Raw genomic sequence first — 18,303 nt, 5'->3', positions numbered from 1 at the left:
TTCCTATTAAGGATCCAAAAAGATGATATTTTGCAATTTCAATTCATATCTTATTTCATCGCAAATTACAGATAAGTCTGGATGTTCTGAGTCCCTTGCGACTTGAATTAGACTCTTCTGAAGAGTCGTTTAGTTGTGATTTTTATATTTTAACTTCTCCCATTCACTCCAGCCGCTCCTTTTTTCTCCTGTCAGATTTTTATCTGCCTGACTCACTGAATGATAAAAGTTAGTCAGTAATGGTTCGATTTGCCTGAGCTCTTATCTGTGGACTCTGTGCTGGCAGTTAAAAGCTTATAGAAAGATGAAGGCTGTGCTGAATTCTGGTTGACCGAGAGAGCTGCAGCAACTGTGCCCATAATCAGTTTGCAGTATACACAGAACCATTGCCTCACCTGTACAGGTGTCAGCACTGAGGTGTTACAGTCTTCCTTCTTGGTGTGGACAGCTGTAATTAGTTTTAAAAGAAGCCTTGAAATGCAACTCTTACACCCCCCTCCTCTGTTACTAACTGACTGTCTTCGAGTTACTTTCCTTTGTCTTGTTCTGCATGATGCGTGTGTCAGAACGCAGCGCTCATCACCATTCAAGAGGATTTTCTCATTTAGAAACACTCACACTTTGTGGCTGTCTGGGAGACGCCTCTATAACGAGACTCTCGGATTAAGTGGAACTGCTGTTTTTCACTCCCGATCCTGTTTGTCCCCGAAGCCTCCCCATGCTGTTTATCATTGTTGAGTCTACATAAGACTGTAATCTCCACCTCTGACCTGCAGCACAGATAGAACTTGTCCTGGATTTCTGTTTTCAAATGTGCAAACATCCAATATATTCTGTATTCATGCAGTCAACCAGCAGATGTTTCTCAAAATGCAGATTTCATTTGAAGCCTTTGATTTGATAACAGTGCTCTGGGACAATTTTCTATCAGCTCTAAATGTGCTCTAAAGGATCCCAATACAAGGAATGAATGAGTTCCCTGAAATGAATATCACTTTCTGTCGGGCAGCTTTGACACCATCTGCTCCTCTGGCCCTGATGCCTCCTCCACCCTCGGGGCCCAACCAGCCTGTGACGGTGTCCCGTCTGCAGATGCAGCTCCACCTACAAAGCCTGCAGCAGAACACCAACGCCCTGCGCAAACAGCTGTCACAGCTACGCAACATGCAGGTTTTGACTGAAAACTATTTTCAAATATGCAAACTAGCGTGTCACCCACACTCTTCCCCTCCCGTGATGTCAATTTTTTTGTCAGCAAGGTTGTGCAAGCTTGGACCAAATATTAATAATAATGCCCCGCTGTACAATACATTGAATAGCGTTGATCAGCTCTACCTGCTTCGCTCCTTTGCTCTCTGTTTCACTGATGGCTGGTCTCCTCGGCTCTGCGCCAGCAGCAGAGGAAAAGCAGATTTTTTAGAAAAGAACTAAAGTGAAACGAGTTCACAAAGATTAGGAGAATAATATACATTTATTTTCATCATTTATTATTATATATTGTTTAAAATGTAGAAATTATAGAATCCTTTAAGAACTAGTTTGGCTTTTTGATCCATGTTTCATATTATTGCACTTTATTTAAAAGAGCCGTGTAACCATTGAGTTAAGAGGGTTTTATCTATGTACGGTAGCCTCAAAGGGGAATATGTAATATGTGCAGCTTGCAGTACTGTTAGAGTTGAGTCCCTCGATTAAGATAAAGGATTATTGGGGAGTTTTCCTCTAACAGAGTAGGAGCTCTTTTTGCAAACAGACCAACACACCAGATGTTGTTTGTTCCCTCAGGAGTAAGTTTTAACTTCAGTACATTTACCTCATAAACTCACAAATGCAGTTTGAATATTTGGGTACGTGCACTCATGCAATAGTGTGAATGGAAACCAGTTCAAGTTTTAAGCTGTGACTGTGTTTCCCAGCTGGAGAACCAGGACTCGGTGCTCGCCCTGCTGAGACAGACGGAGTCTGAACTGAGCCTCATGATGCTGGATGCCATGCGCACCCAGGAGGACCCGCTTCAGAGACAGCGCCTCCTAGTGGAGGAGGAGAGGCTCAAATACCTAAACCAGGAGGAGCTGCTCATCCAACAGCTGCAGTGAGTTTGATCTTAAGTAACAAGCACAGCAAATACAGTCAGGTGGTCTCGGTTGGTTTGGTGAGGTGAACGATTCATGATGTTTCCAGTTGTTTATGCAAAGTGTAGACAGTGTTTTCCTGGTATGTTTAGCTGAAGTTTCATTATTTTCTGGTTTAAGCTTCACATCAAAATCAAACCAGAAAAAAAACCCTTTTTGCATTCATCTGCTAAACGATGGTGCTGGCAACAAGCACAATTTTGGGACTATTTTGTAAATGTTTTGGAAGCCAGTAGTAGTCCATTACATGAATAAAGTCTTACACTCAGTTTTAAAATTTGCAGGACATCCACAGTGAATCCAGGTGTGAACAGTTACATTTTCAAAATAAAAGACATTTACAAATTTTTCTAATTTTTTAGTGAGAGAGAAAAAGATGCTCATCCAGCAGTGCTATAAATCTGAAATGTTAATCTTATTGATTAGTTTATTGAATGAAAGAAGGACATTTATATTAATCAAAGTGAAATATTGGGAAAAAAATTATCCATGATGGTAAAAACTGGGCCGAGTCAGCAGCACTGAGTGATACGAGCCTCTGTCCTTCACAGCGACCTGGAGAAGTCTGTGGAGGAGCTCCAGAGGAACTCGTCCGTGAATCACGGGCTCGTGACGGAGCAGGACGTGGAGCAGAAGAGCAAAGAGCTGAGGATGCTGGGAGAGACACTCACTGAGCTAAAAAGTAAATGCTGTCATGACCAAATCTGTGATGTTTTGTTTGTTCTTTGAATGTTCGACCCTTTAAAATCCTCTCATTTAACGAGACTGTAAGCAATCAGTGAATATGTAGCTAGAGGACATAAACTACATCTGCCATTACTGATCAGGAAGCCCTTCCCTAACCCCTGGAGTGTTTAACTCCTCGACCTTTCACCTTTTGTGTTACGTCTCTGTGTTTCAGTCTTTGATCCCTCGATCCTGTTTGCTTGTTAAGTGATAATGTTTTGACCTCGTTTCCAGAAGCAGTCATGTCCCGTTGGATAAGGCTCTCATTTCTTTAGTGCGCTGCAGGGCTTTGTCTCTTGTTTTATCAACATGAAATGAGACCCCCAGAAGTTTCCAGCTGTCTTTCTGTCCATCTTTCTAGTAGCACTATTCATGTGCCGTGCACCTTTAAGGTATTTTAATCACACGGTGCACACCACAGTCTAGAATCACTCTTGGGCTGGCTAAGATTTTAGTGTGGACATTAAGCTTAGCATCGAGACTCATTCATAGAAAGTCATCCAAACCATTCATGAGCATATTAATAACTGTTGTCAGACATTCTCTCAGCTGAAGTTTGATGTTTATTTCATCTTCCTGCTGTTTGTTGCTGCCCACCAGGAACATTAACCACGGCCTGTTATTGATAACAGTTTAACCCTCATCCTACATCTTCCCTCTGATAATCTGTTTATATTACCATATCTCTGTAGCTATATGCCACATAGAAAATGATTATATGTCAAACATTCTATGTTCCAACTTGCACTGAGGAACTGTTAGCACCATTGTCTCGCAGCACAAAAGCTATTTGTTTGAATCTGCTCTCCCCAGCTCTTTTGTGGAGTTTGCATGTTTTCTGCGACTTCCTCGCACAGTCCAAAGAGATGTGTGTTAGGTTAATCTGTGATAAACTAATCGTGTGATTAGGCAGAGGATCCATAGTGGGTCCACGACCCTCTTAGGGACACTCTCAATAGGGCATAAAAACCTGGGATTCTCCACCAGTTGCTCTTAGAAGTGAAGAAGCTTCTAAAGAAGTCCAGGTGCTTTTCTTTCCAAGCTCCTTTGGTCATCAAGAATAGAAAATTTCTAAATGAAGATCAGTCTATTTCCTTGTCACCAATCCTCCACACAGCGCTGGTGTTTATTTTTACATCGTTGAATACGTCCATCGTCGTGCTTTACCTTTGAGTTTCTTTTTAGAATTAATTCAGAGCATGCGGTATCATTTTCAGATGTTAACTAGCGACCTACCGTGACTTCCTGCTGACTTCTAACTGCTAAATTTCATAAATCCTCTTTTTCATGAATTTCTGGATATTAAACTGTATTACAACAACTGGGGGAACGTTCATGCTGATCTTTGTATTGGAACTGATTTGGATACTTTAGTGGAACGTCTGTACCGATGACTGGTTAATGAAATTAACCACTTAGTTAAGATAATAGTTTTTTAATTTTACTGCTATATGCAAATGATACCCCACCGCTCCGCTGGTGAGCAGCTTTGTGTCTGTCGGTGCTTTTAACTTTAAACTGCAACAAATTCAAAGGAAAAAGGTTTCAAACACCTGCCAGGCTTAGCTGCACTTTCCAGCACTGTTGCTTCACCTCTGCTGTAGCCCAGCGAGACATTAACACGTATCTTTGTTTACAGGATGAGACTGGATTAGCTGAAGTAATCTCCCTCTGAAAGTAGTCCCATACAAATTCATTTTTACACTTATTTGTTTTGCAAAAGGCAAAGTGCTGAGACGTGAATCTAAATGAAGCTGAAACACTTTGTTTTTAAAGCTTTGTATCATCATAATTGCATCACTGTAATTGCAAATATTTTGTGGCCAGAAACCAGATTTTTACAATTTATTTTAGTGCCATGAAATACAACAGATAAATTCCCTGTAATATTTATGTGCTACTACTAATGTACTTTTCTAGAAAAGCCAGCGTGTGATGCTGTAAACACTCACTAACATGACTTTACTCAAATAATCAAATGTTTCTCACAAACACTGATAATCATGAAATCTCCCCACGTACAGTACTGTAGTTACAGGTCACAGTTCAGGTGCTAACACTGCCAAAATACTGTGTTTGTCCATTTTCATGTTATGCAGACACGCAGATTAATATTTATGAGTCTTATTGTCCTTTAATTAATATTCATGAAGTTCCAGTTGGCCTCTGTTCCTGCTGCTTTGACCTGTGTACTTCTGTCTCTATCCTGAATATTAACAAGCAACTCCAAATCTCTTTGAAGCTCATTGTGTCGACTTGTGGAGTGCACCCGCCTGGATCCTACAAGTTTAACAGTGTCCTTTGAGACACTATTTTATATTTAATGTGAACTTAGAAAATGGAAAAATAGTTTACTATTTAGTTGGTTTTAAAAGTTCTTAGTAGGACAAGACAGCAAAAGAAAAGGGACTGAAAATAAGGAATTATTTTTTAAAAATTCATAAAAAGTGTTGCAGGTTAGACCATAAACAGGAAGTTATTGAAAAAGAAAATAAAATCCAACAACAGGGAAGACACATACTAAATACACACTAAGCAGAGAAGCAAAATAAGGGGCAGGTGAACCCAATCAGACCTTAATACAAACTTAACTTGGACGTCTACCTCTCCTCCCACCTTTGCACACTGAGGAGATTTTATTTATGATTCAAATGGAAGAATTACTTATGTGTAAACCAGATACTCAGGGTTGATTTAATAAGGGATTGGGATGCTTTCTTCAGTAATGCCATAATAGGTCTCAGAAGCAGTTCAATTTGATTTCAATTCAGTTTTATTTATACAGCTTTAAATCACAATAACAGTCGCCTCAAGGCACTGTTTATTGTGAGCTAAAGATCGGCCAGTAATAGAGAGAAAACTCTGCAAATCAGACAACAGTGACAACATTTATAAAAGATGGAAAACACTTGGAATCACTCACTAGTTGCAAGCTTTAATTCAATTAAGTTTTATTTCTGTAGCACCAAATCACAACAGTTGCCTCAAGGTGCTTTGTATTGTAAGCAGCTACAATGATACAGAGAAAACAAAAAAATCCAGGCACGATGAGGGGCGGCCATCTGCCACGACTGATTGGGGTGAAAGGAGGAAAAGACATGCTGTGGAAGAGAGCCAGAGATTAATAATAACTAATGATTAAATGCAGAGAGGTGTATAGACACATAATGAGGGGGAAAGTGACTGAAGAGAAACACTCAGTGCATCATGGGAATCCCCCAGCAGCCGACACCTATTGTAGCATTAATAAGGGAGGATTCAGGGTCGCCTGATCCAGCCCTAACTATATGCTTTAGCAAAACAGAAAGTTTGAAGCCTAATCTAAAAAGTAGAATCTAAACTGGGAGCTGGTTCCACAGAAGAAGGGCCTGAAAACTGAAGGCTCTGCCTCCCAGTCTACTTTTAAATCCTCTAGGAACAACAACTAGCTCTTTATTAGGCTGATGCGGTACTATGAGGTCTTAAAGAGGAGATGGGTCCTGATTATACAATGGGCAGCATTTTAACTTTGATTTTGTATTTAGCAGGAAGCAAAGATCTTTACTCTCATCCAGTAAGACGTGGAGCTTATTTATTTAACTTGTTCTTGGTCATATTTCTTTAAAGTGACTGTTGTAGCAGTCACATCATCTTCAATTTCCCGTGTGCCTCACAGCCTCTAGTTTGTTCTTTGTGTTTATGTTTACTGTGGTGAAACAAAAACCAATAAATAAAATAATATTTTTTAAAAACAAGGGCGGGAAAAGAACAAAGGAGGGAAGCAAAATTATAGAAAACCACATGAGGAACTAGCCTCCAAAATAAAATGGGAAATAAGAGGGATCAAATGAAAACACACAAACATCAGACTCAGATGAAGGGGAACACACTTGGAAGAAACAAGAAGTGAGAGAACAAAACATAATCAGTAGGCAAGAAAAACAGAACAATGGATAAAACAAAGCTAACATATTTAACACTATACTTCAACCAACATCCATCCATTCTTCTAACTGCTCATGGGTGGAGAACGACTTTGTCTTTTCTGCATTTCTTTTATTATGAAAAGCAGAAGAAGAAGAGTCTGAATCTGAGGCATATACAACTTGTTACCAACACACACCCAAACAGGACATATAAATACTACGAAGAATGAAAAACATCTACAGAGCAATATCTGTACATATGTTAAAAAAAGTTCATGTACAGATAAGAAGACATGGCCCAGGACACGCCCCTGAGGCACCACCATTTCTGCTGAAATCCAACATTTCAGATGTTACAAGCTAGCATGTCCTTACTTCTCGTTTAGCTGACCCCCGCTGAGCCCTCCTCATAGGAATCATCTGGATATGACAGGAAAATCCTGGGTGACAGAAACAGCATCCCGTCTTCCCTTTATGTCCCCTTCCCTGTAATCCGCCCCCTCCCGCCGTCCCTGCTCTCCGGCTCTATTTCTTCTCACATCAACATTTCAACATATCTCTCTGACACACAGCTTTCTCTTTTCACTGATGCCTCTTTCCTCCCCGCCCTGTGCAGACCAGTTCCCGAGCCTTCAGAGTAAGATGCGCGTGGTGCTGAGGGTGGAGGTGGAGGCTGTGAAGTTCCTGAAAGAGGAGCCTCATCGTCTGGATGCCCTGCTGAAGCGCTGCAACACCATGACTGATGCTCTCAGCACGCTGCGCAGGTACTCGAATTAAAAGTGAAATGAACCCTCGCTCAGTTATTAAAGCAGGTCAGCTCAAGTATTTTCTGCAAGATTTACATCAAACCACACAGTCAGTCATCATTTTTTAATAATTTGGTTTAGATAATACAGCTGACGTCAGTTACATAACACCAATCTTATCAGGACCAATCAATTATTTAAATAAAATATTTTTATCATTTGATTATAAAAAAAATATTTTTTCTTTATTTACAGATTATAAAAAGACTTAAATAAGGATATTAAACTACAATATATACACAACATGTGATCGAGGTTTTAGGAACGAGCCTGGATAAATCAAAAATTGTACTTGATCTCTGCTTCACGGTCGTTTTCCCGTTCACCTCTCAATTCTTTTCATCACAGCTGCTCATTTGAGATCTCTCAGTAGAAGTGTCCTTATGCTTCTCCCCCTGTGATGTGTTCTGGATCGGCTCCATCGTCTAAAAACAGCATCTTGATTTCAACTTGATTTTCATTTTTTGGATGGAGCACAGGGATGCAAGTCTGGTGAGAGCAAAATGCTCAGAGTTTTTCATTTGCCGTGTGCTGGGATGCACCACCGTCGCTCCTGGAAGTTCCCCTTCAGACACTTCAGCAAGTTACAGTAGAACAGCTGGCAGTCCCACCTGGGTGGATGAATTTAATGCATTAGACTGTGAATGTTTAACGTTGCTGCAATATGAGCGGGTGGTGTCCTGACCATCTTTGGTTCGCCACATCTGGTTTCAAACATCGAGATGGCAAAAGGCAAAAATGGTCACCTTGTGATGTCAAAAGTACGACTTTATAAACCAAGTGAGAGTGACTACATCCATCGTTTATATACAGTCTGTGAGCCAAAAAGAACGATGAGCTTGTGCCACGCCGAGGCGTCTGTCCATCTGTATGTTCGCGAGAATCTCTACTCCCCCTTTACCTTTACTCAGAATTTAATTAACTTGCACAAACTGTGCTCAAGATTGAGGTTACACTCATTTTAGAGGCAGTAACTGCGATGAGCTGATGCATCTGTTTTATCAGAAGGTCTTTTCCAACCACTAAAAGGGACCTAGTTACATCTTGGTGCCAGATACCAACACATTATCAGGCAGGTGGTCATTATGTTTTGCCTGATCGGTATATATTAACATCTACACAGATTTAATAGAAACAAAGGCTTGTGCAGTGCTAATGACTACATAAAAGTTCTGCAATTTTTTTATTTAATTTCATGTTTTATCCAAAACAAAGTTCCAGGATTGAAAAAGGATTCGTTGTAATGTGGAATCAGTGGAATGCAGCTTTTATGGGATACCCAATTATATGTTTAAGATTAACATTTAAGGAAGTAAAATCAGAATTGATGCATGACTGCGCTGCCAAATGCTGAATAATCCCTGTGAGTCCTGTGTGAACAGCGAGAACATCAGAGGAGAGCTGACGGGCGCAGCAGTCTCTCCTTTCCACTGTTGGTATTTCTGATTAATGGTTAAACGTTTGGTCATCAGACACCACGCCTCGTTTCTGCTGATATCAAAATGATAACATCATATATCGAGGTTTTTGTATTTATTTTTAATTGAAAGCAAAAGTTGAAAGTTAAAAACTGTCTAAGCAGCCGTTCGGGAACTTCAGATTAAGAAGTCTGAATCCTGTAAACGGGATTATAAATCTCAGAAAAATGTTGATGCCGGTTTTCTTGGGGAGATGCAGGACTTTAATGTAAGATCAGTAGGATTAAAATATGTGAGAAACTCCTCTCCGGTACACCAAGTATGGCCAATTATTTCAGCTGTGTCATCTTTCTTCAGTTCCTCATATGCGGTAATTCAATCGTTCATGCGATGAGTAATATATCACTTACCCTCGGTGGTGATCTGCAGTGATGTTTGTTTTAATAATCCTTTATCTAACTAGGTAAAAAAAAAGTCTCATTCAGACTGAAAATATCATCTTGAAGATGGCAGCAAACATCGTTACATTTATAGACACAAACAAACAGACAAATAAAACTGTCACACAGAACAGATGAACCCGGGATGTGCCGGGCGCAGCTGTGTCGCATTCAGGTTCCGACGTGGCCACGGGAGCTAATGGCGCCCACCCTGAACGGTGATGGCACGTCTGGCAGACAAGTTTGAATGGGTTCATGTGCAAACAAACTTTCATAACCATTTTGTTCTTGATCTTTACTTGCACGATTGTCAAAAGGCAGTCAAAACATTTAATAGGTGCTTTGGGTTTAATAAGTTTGCCTGAGCTGATTTTAATTCAGACCCAAAGGTGGCACAACCAGGAGCAGGGTCGTATTTACTTCAGCATTTACAGCTTTGTGAGCCATAAACTGGATCAGACCATAAGGGCCTCGTTCTGCTGTAACATCCTGAGACATGTTGAAGGCTTTCTGTCTGACGCAATGAAGGTTCCTCTACAGGTGCTCAGAACAAGACTTCCAGGAGAGATCTAATTAGCAGGAGTGCTGGAGCCAGTGTTTTACAACATAAAGAAATGGCCTGGCCAAATTTAATCTGGCACCATTTTTGCCTTTTTATGGGTTCAACAGTTCAAGTTTTTGATATTTGAGTTTTTGCAGTCAATCAGCAACAGTTTGGATCATTTATGATTCGTTACCAGAGTTTGTTAAGGTAAACGTAATAAAAGCTGGTTAATCAATGACAATAGACTTCATTGTGTTAGCTGATGACATAGTGTAGGACCTTACCGTTATTCTGTTGTCCCCTTTTGTTATAAAGACAAGTCACCGAGGGGGTGTGGAAGAGCCCCGAGGACCTCTCCAGCCAACCGCAGAAACGAGCCGATGACCTGAGTCGTACCTCTGATCTCGACATCCTGAACAGTCCTCCTCTCAGCCTCACCGATCTCAGCACCAGCGCCGGCCTGGCCAACTGGATGCCCGTGTCTGCCGGCGACGCGGACACCTCGGGCCCCGAGCAGGACATCCAGCCTACGATGACCTTTAGAAATCGAGTTCTTGATGAGCTGCCAAGCCGGCGTCCTCCTGATAAGTCTGTGTCCGCCGAAGTGCGACTGGTAATGAGCTGCTCATTATGACTGTTTTTCTTCATCTTACTGGTGTGAACAATCTTAATGTGCACGTTGTCAGGATCGGCCAGATGGCAAATATCCATTTACATTTGAAATTGCATCTGAAGGTACTTAAATCCCTCCATGAGACCGTGTTCACACGCCAGCAGTTTGTTTATAATTCCATTTGTCCATGCAGCATTAGAAAACAAACTGCTTCTCTCTGCCTTGGTTATGTGTTTCCAGCTCTGCCTCTTAGTAGTTTGCATGTTAGGGCATATCATTTGTCTATATCTGTATTTATGTCAGGCGGCCGAGCGGGACTGGGAGGAGAAGCGTGCCAGCTTGACCCAGTTCAGCGCCCAGGACATCAATCGCTTGCTGGAAGAGACTCAGGCAGAGCTGATGAAAGCCATCCCCGACCTTGACTTCGCTGCCAGGCACATAAACAAGCCGGCAGTGCCCCCAAAGCCCCAGATCACCATCCCAATAACGTCCGCCGCAGCTACTTCTGCAGCTGGGACCACTGGGACCACAGCCACGACCTCCACCACCTCCACCACTACAAACACCACACCCAGCGGGGACCAGCAGCCTGGAAAGGTGCAGCTGGCTGCCCAGAAGCTGAACAGCATGGAGGGGGCTGGTTCGCATCGAGGCTCAGGTCAGTTTGTGTTTCAGATTTAAATCTGAACTTTCAGCTTTGACTGAAGTGCCTTTGTACTGCCTTCCTCTCCTCACCCCCAACCAGCTGGGGTGAGAGGAGGGATATTACCTTACAATATAAAGCACTTTGAGGCAACTGTTGTTGTGATTTGGTGTTATTTAAACAGAATGAAAGTTAAAATACTAAAAATCTGTTTATTTTTAAAGTGGACCTCAACGTGGCCAAGTATCGGACAGAAAAGCCCTCCAAGTCTCCTCCTCCGCCTCCACCTCGCCGAAGCTTCCCCTCTGCTCACGGCCTCACCACAAACCGTACTGGAGAAGTCATCGTCACCTCCAAGAACCTGAAGGTGAGACTCCGTCAGGATTCAGTATCCAGAACCACATATGAGTCATACCTTGATTGTTGGGCCACAATTTCAGTTTTTTAGATAACAACCACAGAACCGATCACTTGATCATGTTTGAATACATCCATCTATTTCCTTAGCCACTTTTCCAATAAGGGTCACATGGTGGCTGAAGTCTATCCCAGCTGTCGAGGGGTGAGAGGCGAGGTTCTCCTTGGACCGGTCACCAGTCCATCACAGGGCTAACACGGACAGACGTGTGCTTATAGTCATATCTTCTAACTAACATGTTTGAGTCATGAAAAAAAAAGTGTCTTCCACTTTACTTACCTGAGCGATCTTTGAGTAATGTAGGTTTCCCCAGATTAGTGTGAGTTAACCAGGCTTTAACAGCTTTAACAGCACTTTCAGGATTATTGCCATGCTGCTACGTCGACAGGTTTTTACCACACATCTTCAGATTTTGGCAGATCTCTGCAGACTTTACTGCAGGCTCACAGCAGCATGCTGCCTCTTTCAGCTCACCCTATAAATCAAGTTTCTGTATTTGCCCTCTGGTCCACAGTGTTGTTAGTGCATATGGATTGTTTTGGTGGGAACTTTTCTATTTTTTTTTAGATATATGCCGTAAATGTCTGCCTTTTCTCAAATCTATTAGAAATAAATGTCTCTATTTTCTTTATACAAACTACCCCCACTAACCAGAGTTGTTTCATCCTGTCATGCTTTCATAACTAAAGCCTCTTGTCAGAAGTGGACTTAAATCTCCGTCTCTACAGTGATACATGTGGCAGCACAAACAAACGTAGCTCCCTTTTTGAGCAAGCCAGTCATTTCTGGTGCAAGTGCTCTCCATAGTGGTTCTGTTATATTCTGTTACATACAGTGGATCTCCATCATTGTCTTGTCTTCTTCTCCACATCCCAAACTGGGCGTGCCAGATGGCTGCCCCATCCTGAGCCTGGTTCTGCCAGAGGTCTCTTCCTGTTAAAAGGGAGTTTTTCCTTCCCACTGTCGCCAAAGCTCTGCTCAAAGGGGATCATATGATTGTTGGGATTTTCTTTTGTTTTCATTGTAGGGTTTTTACCTTGACACAATTTGGTGCTATATAAATAAAATGGAATTTAACTAAATTAAATGAAATTGAATTTGACATGTTTGCCGTGGCAGGTCAGTTCTTAGAAATGTTGTTGTCTTTATTTTGTCCTTTTGTAGATGGAAGAAGATGGTGACCTGCCAAAAACCCTTGTGAAACTGAGGCGGACCCCCTCCGATGCCCCCCGACCTGCCTCGACCCCTCCTGTGATCGCAGCCTCGGCCATACAAGATGAAGACGATGAAGAGAAGATTATTGCCGAGCTGGAGGTACATTAGTCTGGATTTTTAAGTGAGAAGTTATTCATCTGATTTGTGTTGCAGATTTCTGTTAATACATGTTGTCTCGGTGTGATAACGTGTCTTTCATAAAACTACAAAGATATTTCAGAGAATGCCTGTAAAAGATTGTAATAAAGGGTACAGCAGCCCAGCAAAGGCCACCCCCACCTCTCCCTGCATCATGGGCAGAAAGGTAAATTAAAAACCTCCAGTTGCCTTCTGTCTCCGCCACACCTGTGGGCTCTGCTTCTGTTTCTGCTCATTCCCCCTTTCTGTGTACTGCTTTGTATTTCCTACTACTGCTGAAGCTTTTGTAGCGACTAATACAAAGAGTCAACACCTTTTTCAGGGTCACACTGAAATAAGCAGCGGAAACACAGCTGTAAAAAGCCAGCAGACTAAATTGTAGACAGCAGTTTAATCTGGTGGTTTTCTGACCTTGGTTTAAAAAAACACCAGCATTTCCCACCATTTATACATTCAGATCCTTTCAGATGCTTTCATGTAATCGGCCTTATACTGTGAGGTTTCTGTTAGAGGAGAAAAACACACGGCGAGGAAAATCTGGTGATTCATCTCAGCGCGCTAGCAGTGACTGAATTTATTTACTGATTATAATTCAATTTAAATACAATAACTGGCTCTACAGGAGCGAGGAAGAGAGAGCACTGTGGGCACCATGCAAAAGTCTTCTTTACATTTTGCATTTTGTTTCTGAGGAGCGAGACTTCCTTATATTTGTTTCGCTTGTACAAGTCGTGCAAACAACGGTGAAGGATGTCATTTGCACAAAGATATCAATCAAAAATGTCTAATTTCTAAGGAATTTGTCATGTGACTGCAGCGTCACAGTGTTTTCTGTCACTATGCACGCAGTACTGCGAGCCGTGACTGATGGCATTAATCTGCTGTTTTCTGCTATGTGGATAAATGACTGGGGGAGTAACGATGACCTCTTTTAACAGAAAACTAGATAAAGTGTTAAAATCTATTAAAGTTGCCATGTCAGCAGCACTGTATGTGAATCAGATTGTTTCAGTTTGTTTGGTGATACTTAATTACTTTTCTGTGATAATTTAAGCTAATTAAAGTGTATGCTATATTTAAAACATCCTATTTAGTTTTTTTAATTTTTTACTCCTATGTGGGATCAACAGACGCTAAAATATATCAAAGATTAAAAGAAATAACAGGATTTTCTGGTGGCGTGTCTTCAAAATGAAAACTTATGTGTGTTTTCCATATTCATATTTAAAAATCCAGTTGTAGGCAGAAGGCTGAATATAAATTTAAGGTGGCTGAACCTTTCTTCTCTTTCTAACCCTGTTAATGTGTCCTCTCCTCTGCTGACTTTCAGTCTTGCATATTGTGATGCTTGTTTATAAAACGTGCATTAAGTCTCCGTAACCGCCGCTGCAGCTCCCTGTAGCTGACGGCGTGATGCGATGCGCAGTGAGTCAGCACGGATCGAAGCAGATCATGCATTTAGTTTAGAGTGCTCTTTATGACAGCTCTGCTGGCACGTTGAGCCGAGAAAAGAGGTCTTGTTTTTGTTGGAATTATCGCACAACGCCACTAAGCAGGTAGCTGTCAAAATAAAGGGACGGTGAGACGAGGAGGGAGGGCGAGGGAGGGGATTTCAGGTTCAGAGCTGCAGACAGAAACGTTTCTCTGAAAGAATCTATTTTCTCACATGCAGGTGCTTTAAATTCAGATCCCGCTTTTGTTCGCTGAAGGCGTTTCGAGCAGCGTGGCGTCTTTAAAGTTCCTGCCAACAGTGATTAATGTCAGCAGAAATAAATTGTCTCTTTCTAATACTGGTCATTAAATCTGTGCTTTCCTGTGGTAGAATATTTTTACTGAAATCTGGTCCAGAGAGACGCAAAAAAGGTTAAAGGTTAAAACTCAAGAATCGTGAACACCAGCACCTAGATCCTCTCTGTACAGCTGCTCTCTACAGACATGTAGACATGCAATCATTCGTCGCTGTAATAGATGTAAATCCAGTTATCAATGAAGATTTTTTTTGTCACTTTTTAACAATTTAAGCTCAGTCAGGATCATTTTATTCAAAAGATGTCCTTCCACAGTATGTTGATTCACCACCCTTCACTGAACACGGAAAAGAGCGAACATCAGTGACAGCAGATGTAATGTTAATGAAGACGTAAGGATGCAAGGCTAAAGGAGCTTAAACAGGAAGCTCTGTATGAGATGGGTGTGTAGATGGGTATCAGCTGATGCAGCCTGGCACAGAAAACAACTGATCTGAAGTATATACTCAATGTATTTTTTACAAAAGTCTGGTAAACAGATCTTAAAAGTGTATGAAGACCAAGTGGGGTATACTCTTACTTTATTAAGTACATTGTTCTAGTGTGCAGTTTGTTCCATATTTATGTGATAACATCACAAAGTTGCTGCAGATTTGATGATGTCAATCTCTCGTTTCACCACATCCCAAAGATTGGATTAAAATCTGGTGACAGTGGAGGTCATTTGAATTCAGTGAGCTCGTTTTCATGCTCCACGAACCAGTTTGTTGACGTGCGGCTGGATGGATCCACCTTTTTATGTTGTTTACATCAAATTGTCACTCAACCATCTGATTGTTACAGCAGAAGTCGCCTCAGACCAGGAAACATTTTTCTAAATCTTCTTTAGAAAAAGTGAGAAAATATGAAATGTAGCCTCAGTCTCAAGACGTTAGCTGACAGTAGAGGCGTTTGGTCTTCTGCTGCTGTGCCCAGTCTGCTTCAAGGTTCAATATTTGTGTGCTCAAAGATGCTCCTCTGCATACTTTGGTGGTTAGCTGAATAGCTATTAGCTTACTGCTATCGTCTTAAAGCAGTTTGGTGCCCGCTGACCTCTGACATGAAAAAAGGCATTTTCTCCCACAGAACTGCCTCTCACCAGATAGCTTCTCTTTTTCTGACCAGTCTCCGTAAACACTAGAGATGGTTTTTAGGAAAAATCCCAGCAGATCACCAGTTTCTGAAATACTCAGAACAGCCCAGCTGGTACAAACAGTCATGTTACATTAAAAGTCCCTTAAATCTAATTTCCTTGTCGTTCTTGAACATGTCCACGTGCTTAAATCGGTAAGCTAACAGATATTTGTGTCAATGAGCAGTTGAACAGGTGTGTCTAATAAAGTGGCCGGTGGCTGCATACAGCATCACTATCAACTGTAGTAGCATGGTGGAGTGAATGGTTCTGATTGTACAAGTATTTGAGATTCCAATCAGGACAAGACAAAAGTAGACACTGATTTTAGGACTCGCATATCTTAAATATCCATAAGATATGTTCAGCATCTGTTGCCATGGTGATCTAGTGAGATAAAAGACACTGAAAACTTAATGGTAGCTGCACTGGTGGAACAATACTGTGATGTTGGGATATCAGATTGTGCAGAAAAAAAGACCCATTAATGAAGCTATTCAAAAACAACAAATATAATCTACAACACATGGCCAAAAAAATAAGTACACTTTCAGCACGTGTCGTGTTTTCATTTGGAGGGCTTGCAGATCACAGTCACAAATTATTACAGTATAGAGAGGCTGTGTCTGATTTCATGCCAACACTTGGCTGGTTCAACATGAACACAAGCCGAAATAAGTTAAATTAAAATGACGGTGCTCTCTCTCTCTTGGCTCCCACAGTACAGCAGTAACTCTCCTGGCCCGACGAAGGGACCCACCGTCGCCGCCCGGCTCAAACACCTCCAGCAAGGCAGCCTGGAGAGGCCCAAAACCCGCAGGCAAAAAGAGGAGATCCCCAAAGTCCAGGGTCAGCAGCAGGTATTCCACTTCTAAAAAGTCCACCTCTGATGCTTCGTCTGCCTCTGCCTCTCCTCTCTGCTGTCACTCCAAAGGAAGTCCCGCTCCCTTCCTCGGTGACTTCTGCGAGATGAAAACTGTATAGGCCTGACCGGCAGACGACACGAGATCAAACACAAACCAGTGGGGGAGAATATCTACAGAAACCTTGGGGGTTTTTTTTTTACCAGTTCTTGATGTGTGTTTTGAGTTACTGGATCTAACCTAGCTTGCTTAGAGGTCAAGTTTTTGTCGTGCGAGTACGTCAATGTTTTGATTTCCTGAGGAAGGTCTCGGTGCTTGTGACTGACTAAACTAGCTTTATTATGATAGATCTATTCCGATACATCCTCTGCCTCCGTTGTGTGAAATAAGCTTCAGTAATGCCACGGAAAGACTTCATATCTCAGAGTCACAGAGATGATATTTCACCCTGATCCAGCCATGTTTTCTCTCACTGAATCCTCCTCATCTCTCAGTCTGTTCATCCAGTAATGACCACATGCTGCTCTTTTTCTATTACCCATCATTTAGACCTCAAGGTCAGCAGGCAGGGCTGCAGCAGGCGCTGAAAAACCTGAAGGGTTCACATTCCAGCCGCTAGGCCAGTCCATAACGCTAGCTTACTTGCCTTTTTAAAGCCAGGATGCTATGATTATTTTGCAAGACACCAAGCGCAGAACACAAGGCATAAGGTCAGCTGAAGATGGTGTGCAGGTTTCAGTTTAGTATCTGCAGTAAGCAGAGTTAAAGTAGCACCCTTAGCAGTGATGTTAAAACAAAGACGAATCGATGGAAAGAATGGAAGCAAGGACCACAACCCAAACAGATAATGAAGATGAGCTGAACGAGAAGCAGCGAGACAACAGGCTGCAATTTGGGGAAGACCTTACTGAGGATCAGGGCAACAGATCCCCAAAGAAAGCCACCTTCGCCTGGAAGCAGTGATTGAGCGTTTTGCACATTTTGAAAACTGTAGCAGTTGTAAAACTGGTAGAAGCGACCGTGACTTTGAATAGGTGGTGTGGGAATCCTGTGCTGAAGGCAGATGTGGTTGTTCTACTGCTGAAGGAGGGGCCAGGTCAGAAACCAAACCTCAGCAAATTCAAGACAGTGTGGGGACTTGACTTTACAGAGGGGAAGGAACCAGAATTGGATGGCAGGGCTGTGATGGAGGAGTGTGTGGGGCAAACAGACATTAAAGATATGTGACAGGAAGAGGAGTCTTTAGGGTGTCCTGCTAGTGAACTTCAGATAAATTATTTCCAATCATTGATTTGAATATAAAACGGGGTATAAGGACAGTTTCAGGAAAAACTTTTGAACTAATGTCAAGTTCTCTAAAAGTTATTTTCATTTCAACGTCTAAAAATTCAACTTAAAATTTGGACTTTCTCGTTAGCTTCCATCCATAGACGGTATATAAAAGATGGACACGCATCAGTTAGAAGTCCTGTTTTGAAGCCTCGAGGTTAATTTTTCACCGCTGTCAATCTTGGCATTTTAAA

General features: G+C 41.8%; 1 protein-coding gene across 7 annotated transcripts in view; it reads left to right on the top strand.

Moving 5' to 3' along the window:
* Positions 1–18,303, top strand: part of LOC134633624 (SRC kinase signaling inhibitor 1-like) — a 147,065-nt gene that overhangs the window by 119,102 nt on the left and 9,660 nt on the right. For 5 of the 7 annotated variants that reach the window (XM_063482507.1, XM_063482505.1, XM_065471573.1 and 2 more), the window contains 9 exons: positions 1,010–1,170; positions 1,917–2,092; positions 2,684–2,814; positions 7,380–7,527; positions 10,287–10,584; positions 10,888–11,242; positions 11,452–11,594; positions 12,810–12,959; positions 16,640–16,792. In XM_063482507.1, coding sequence (XP_063338577.1) covers positions 1,010–1,170; positions 1,917–2,092; positions 2,684–2,814; positions 7,380–7,527; positions 10,287–10,584; positions 10,888–11,242; positions 11,452–11,594; positions 12,810–12,959; positions 16,640–16,792 — 1,715 coding nt within the window. Of the gene's footprint in view, positions 1–1,009; positions 1,171–1,916; positions 2,093–2,683; positions 2,815–7,379; positions 7,528–10,286; positions 10,585–10,887; positions 11,243–11,451; positions 11,595–12,809; positions 12,960–16,639; positions 16,793–18,303 lie in introns of those variants that run through there. The other 2 variants (XR_010573771.1, XM_065471571.1) reach the window with 1 other exon arrangement.

The sequence above is a fragment of the Pelmatolapia mariae genome, linkage group LG8, assembly GCF_036321145.2.
Source record: "Pelmatolapia mariae isolate MD_Pm_ZW linkage group LG8, Pm_UMD_F_2, whole genome shotgun sequence".
NCBI classification, from domain to species: domain Eukaryota; kingdom Metazoa; phylum Chordata; class Actinopteri; order Cichliformes; family Cichlidae; genus Pelmatolapia; species Pelmatolapia mariae.
The sequence above is the reverse complement of the archived record's forward strand: the minus strand, read 5'-3'. Positions and strand labels throughout refer to the sequence as shown.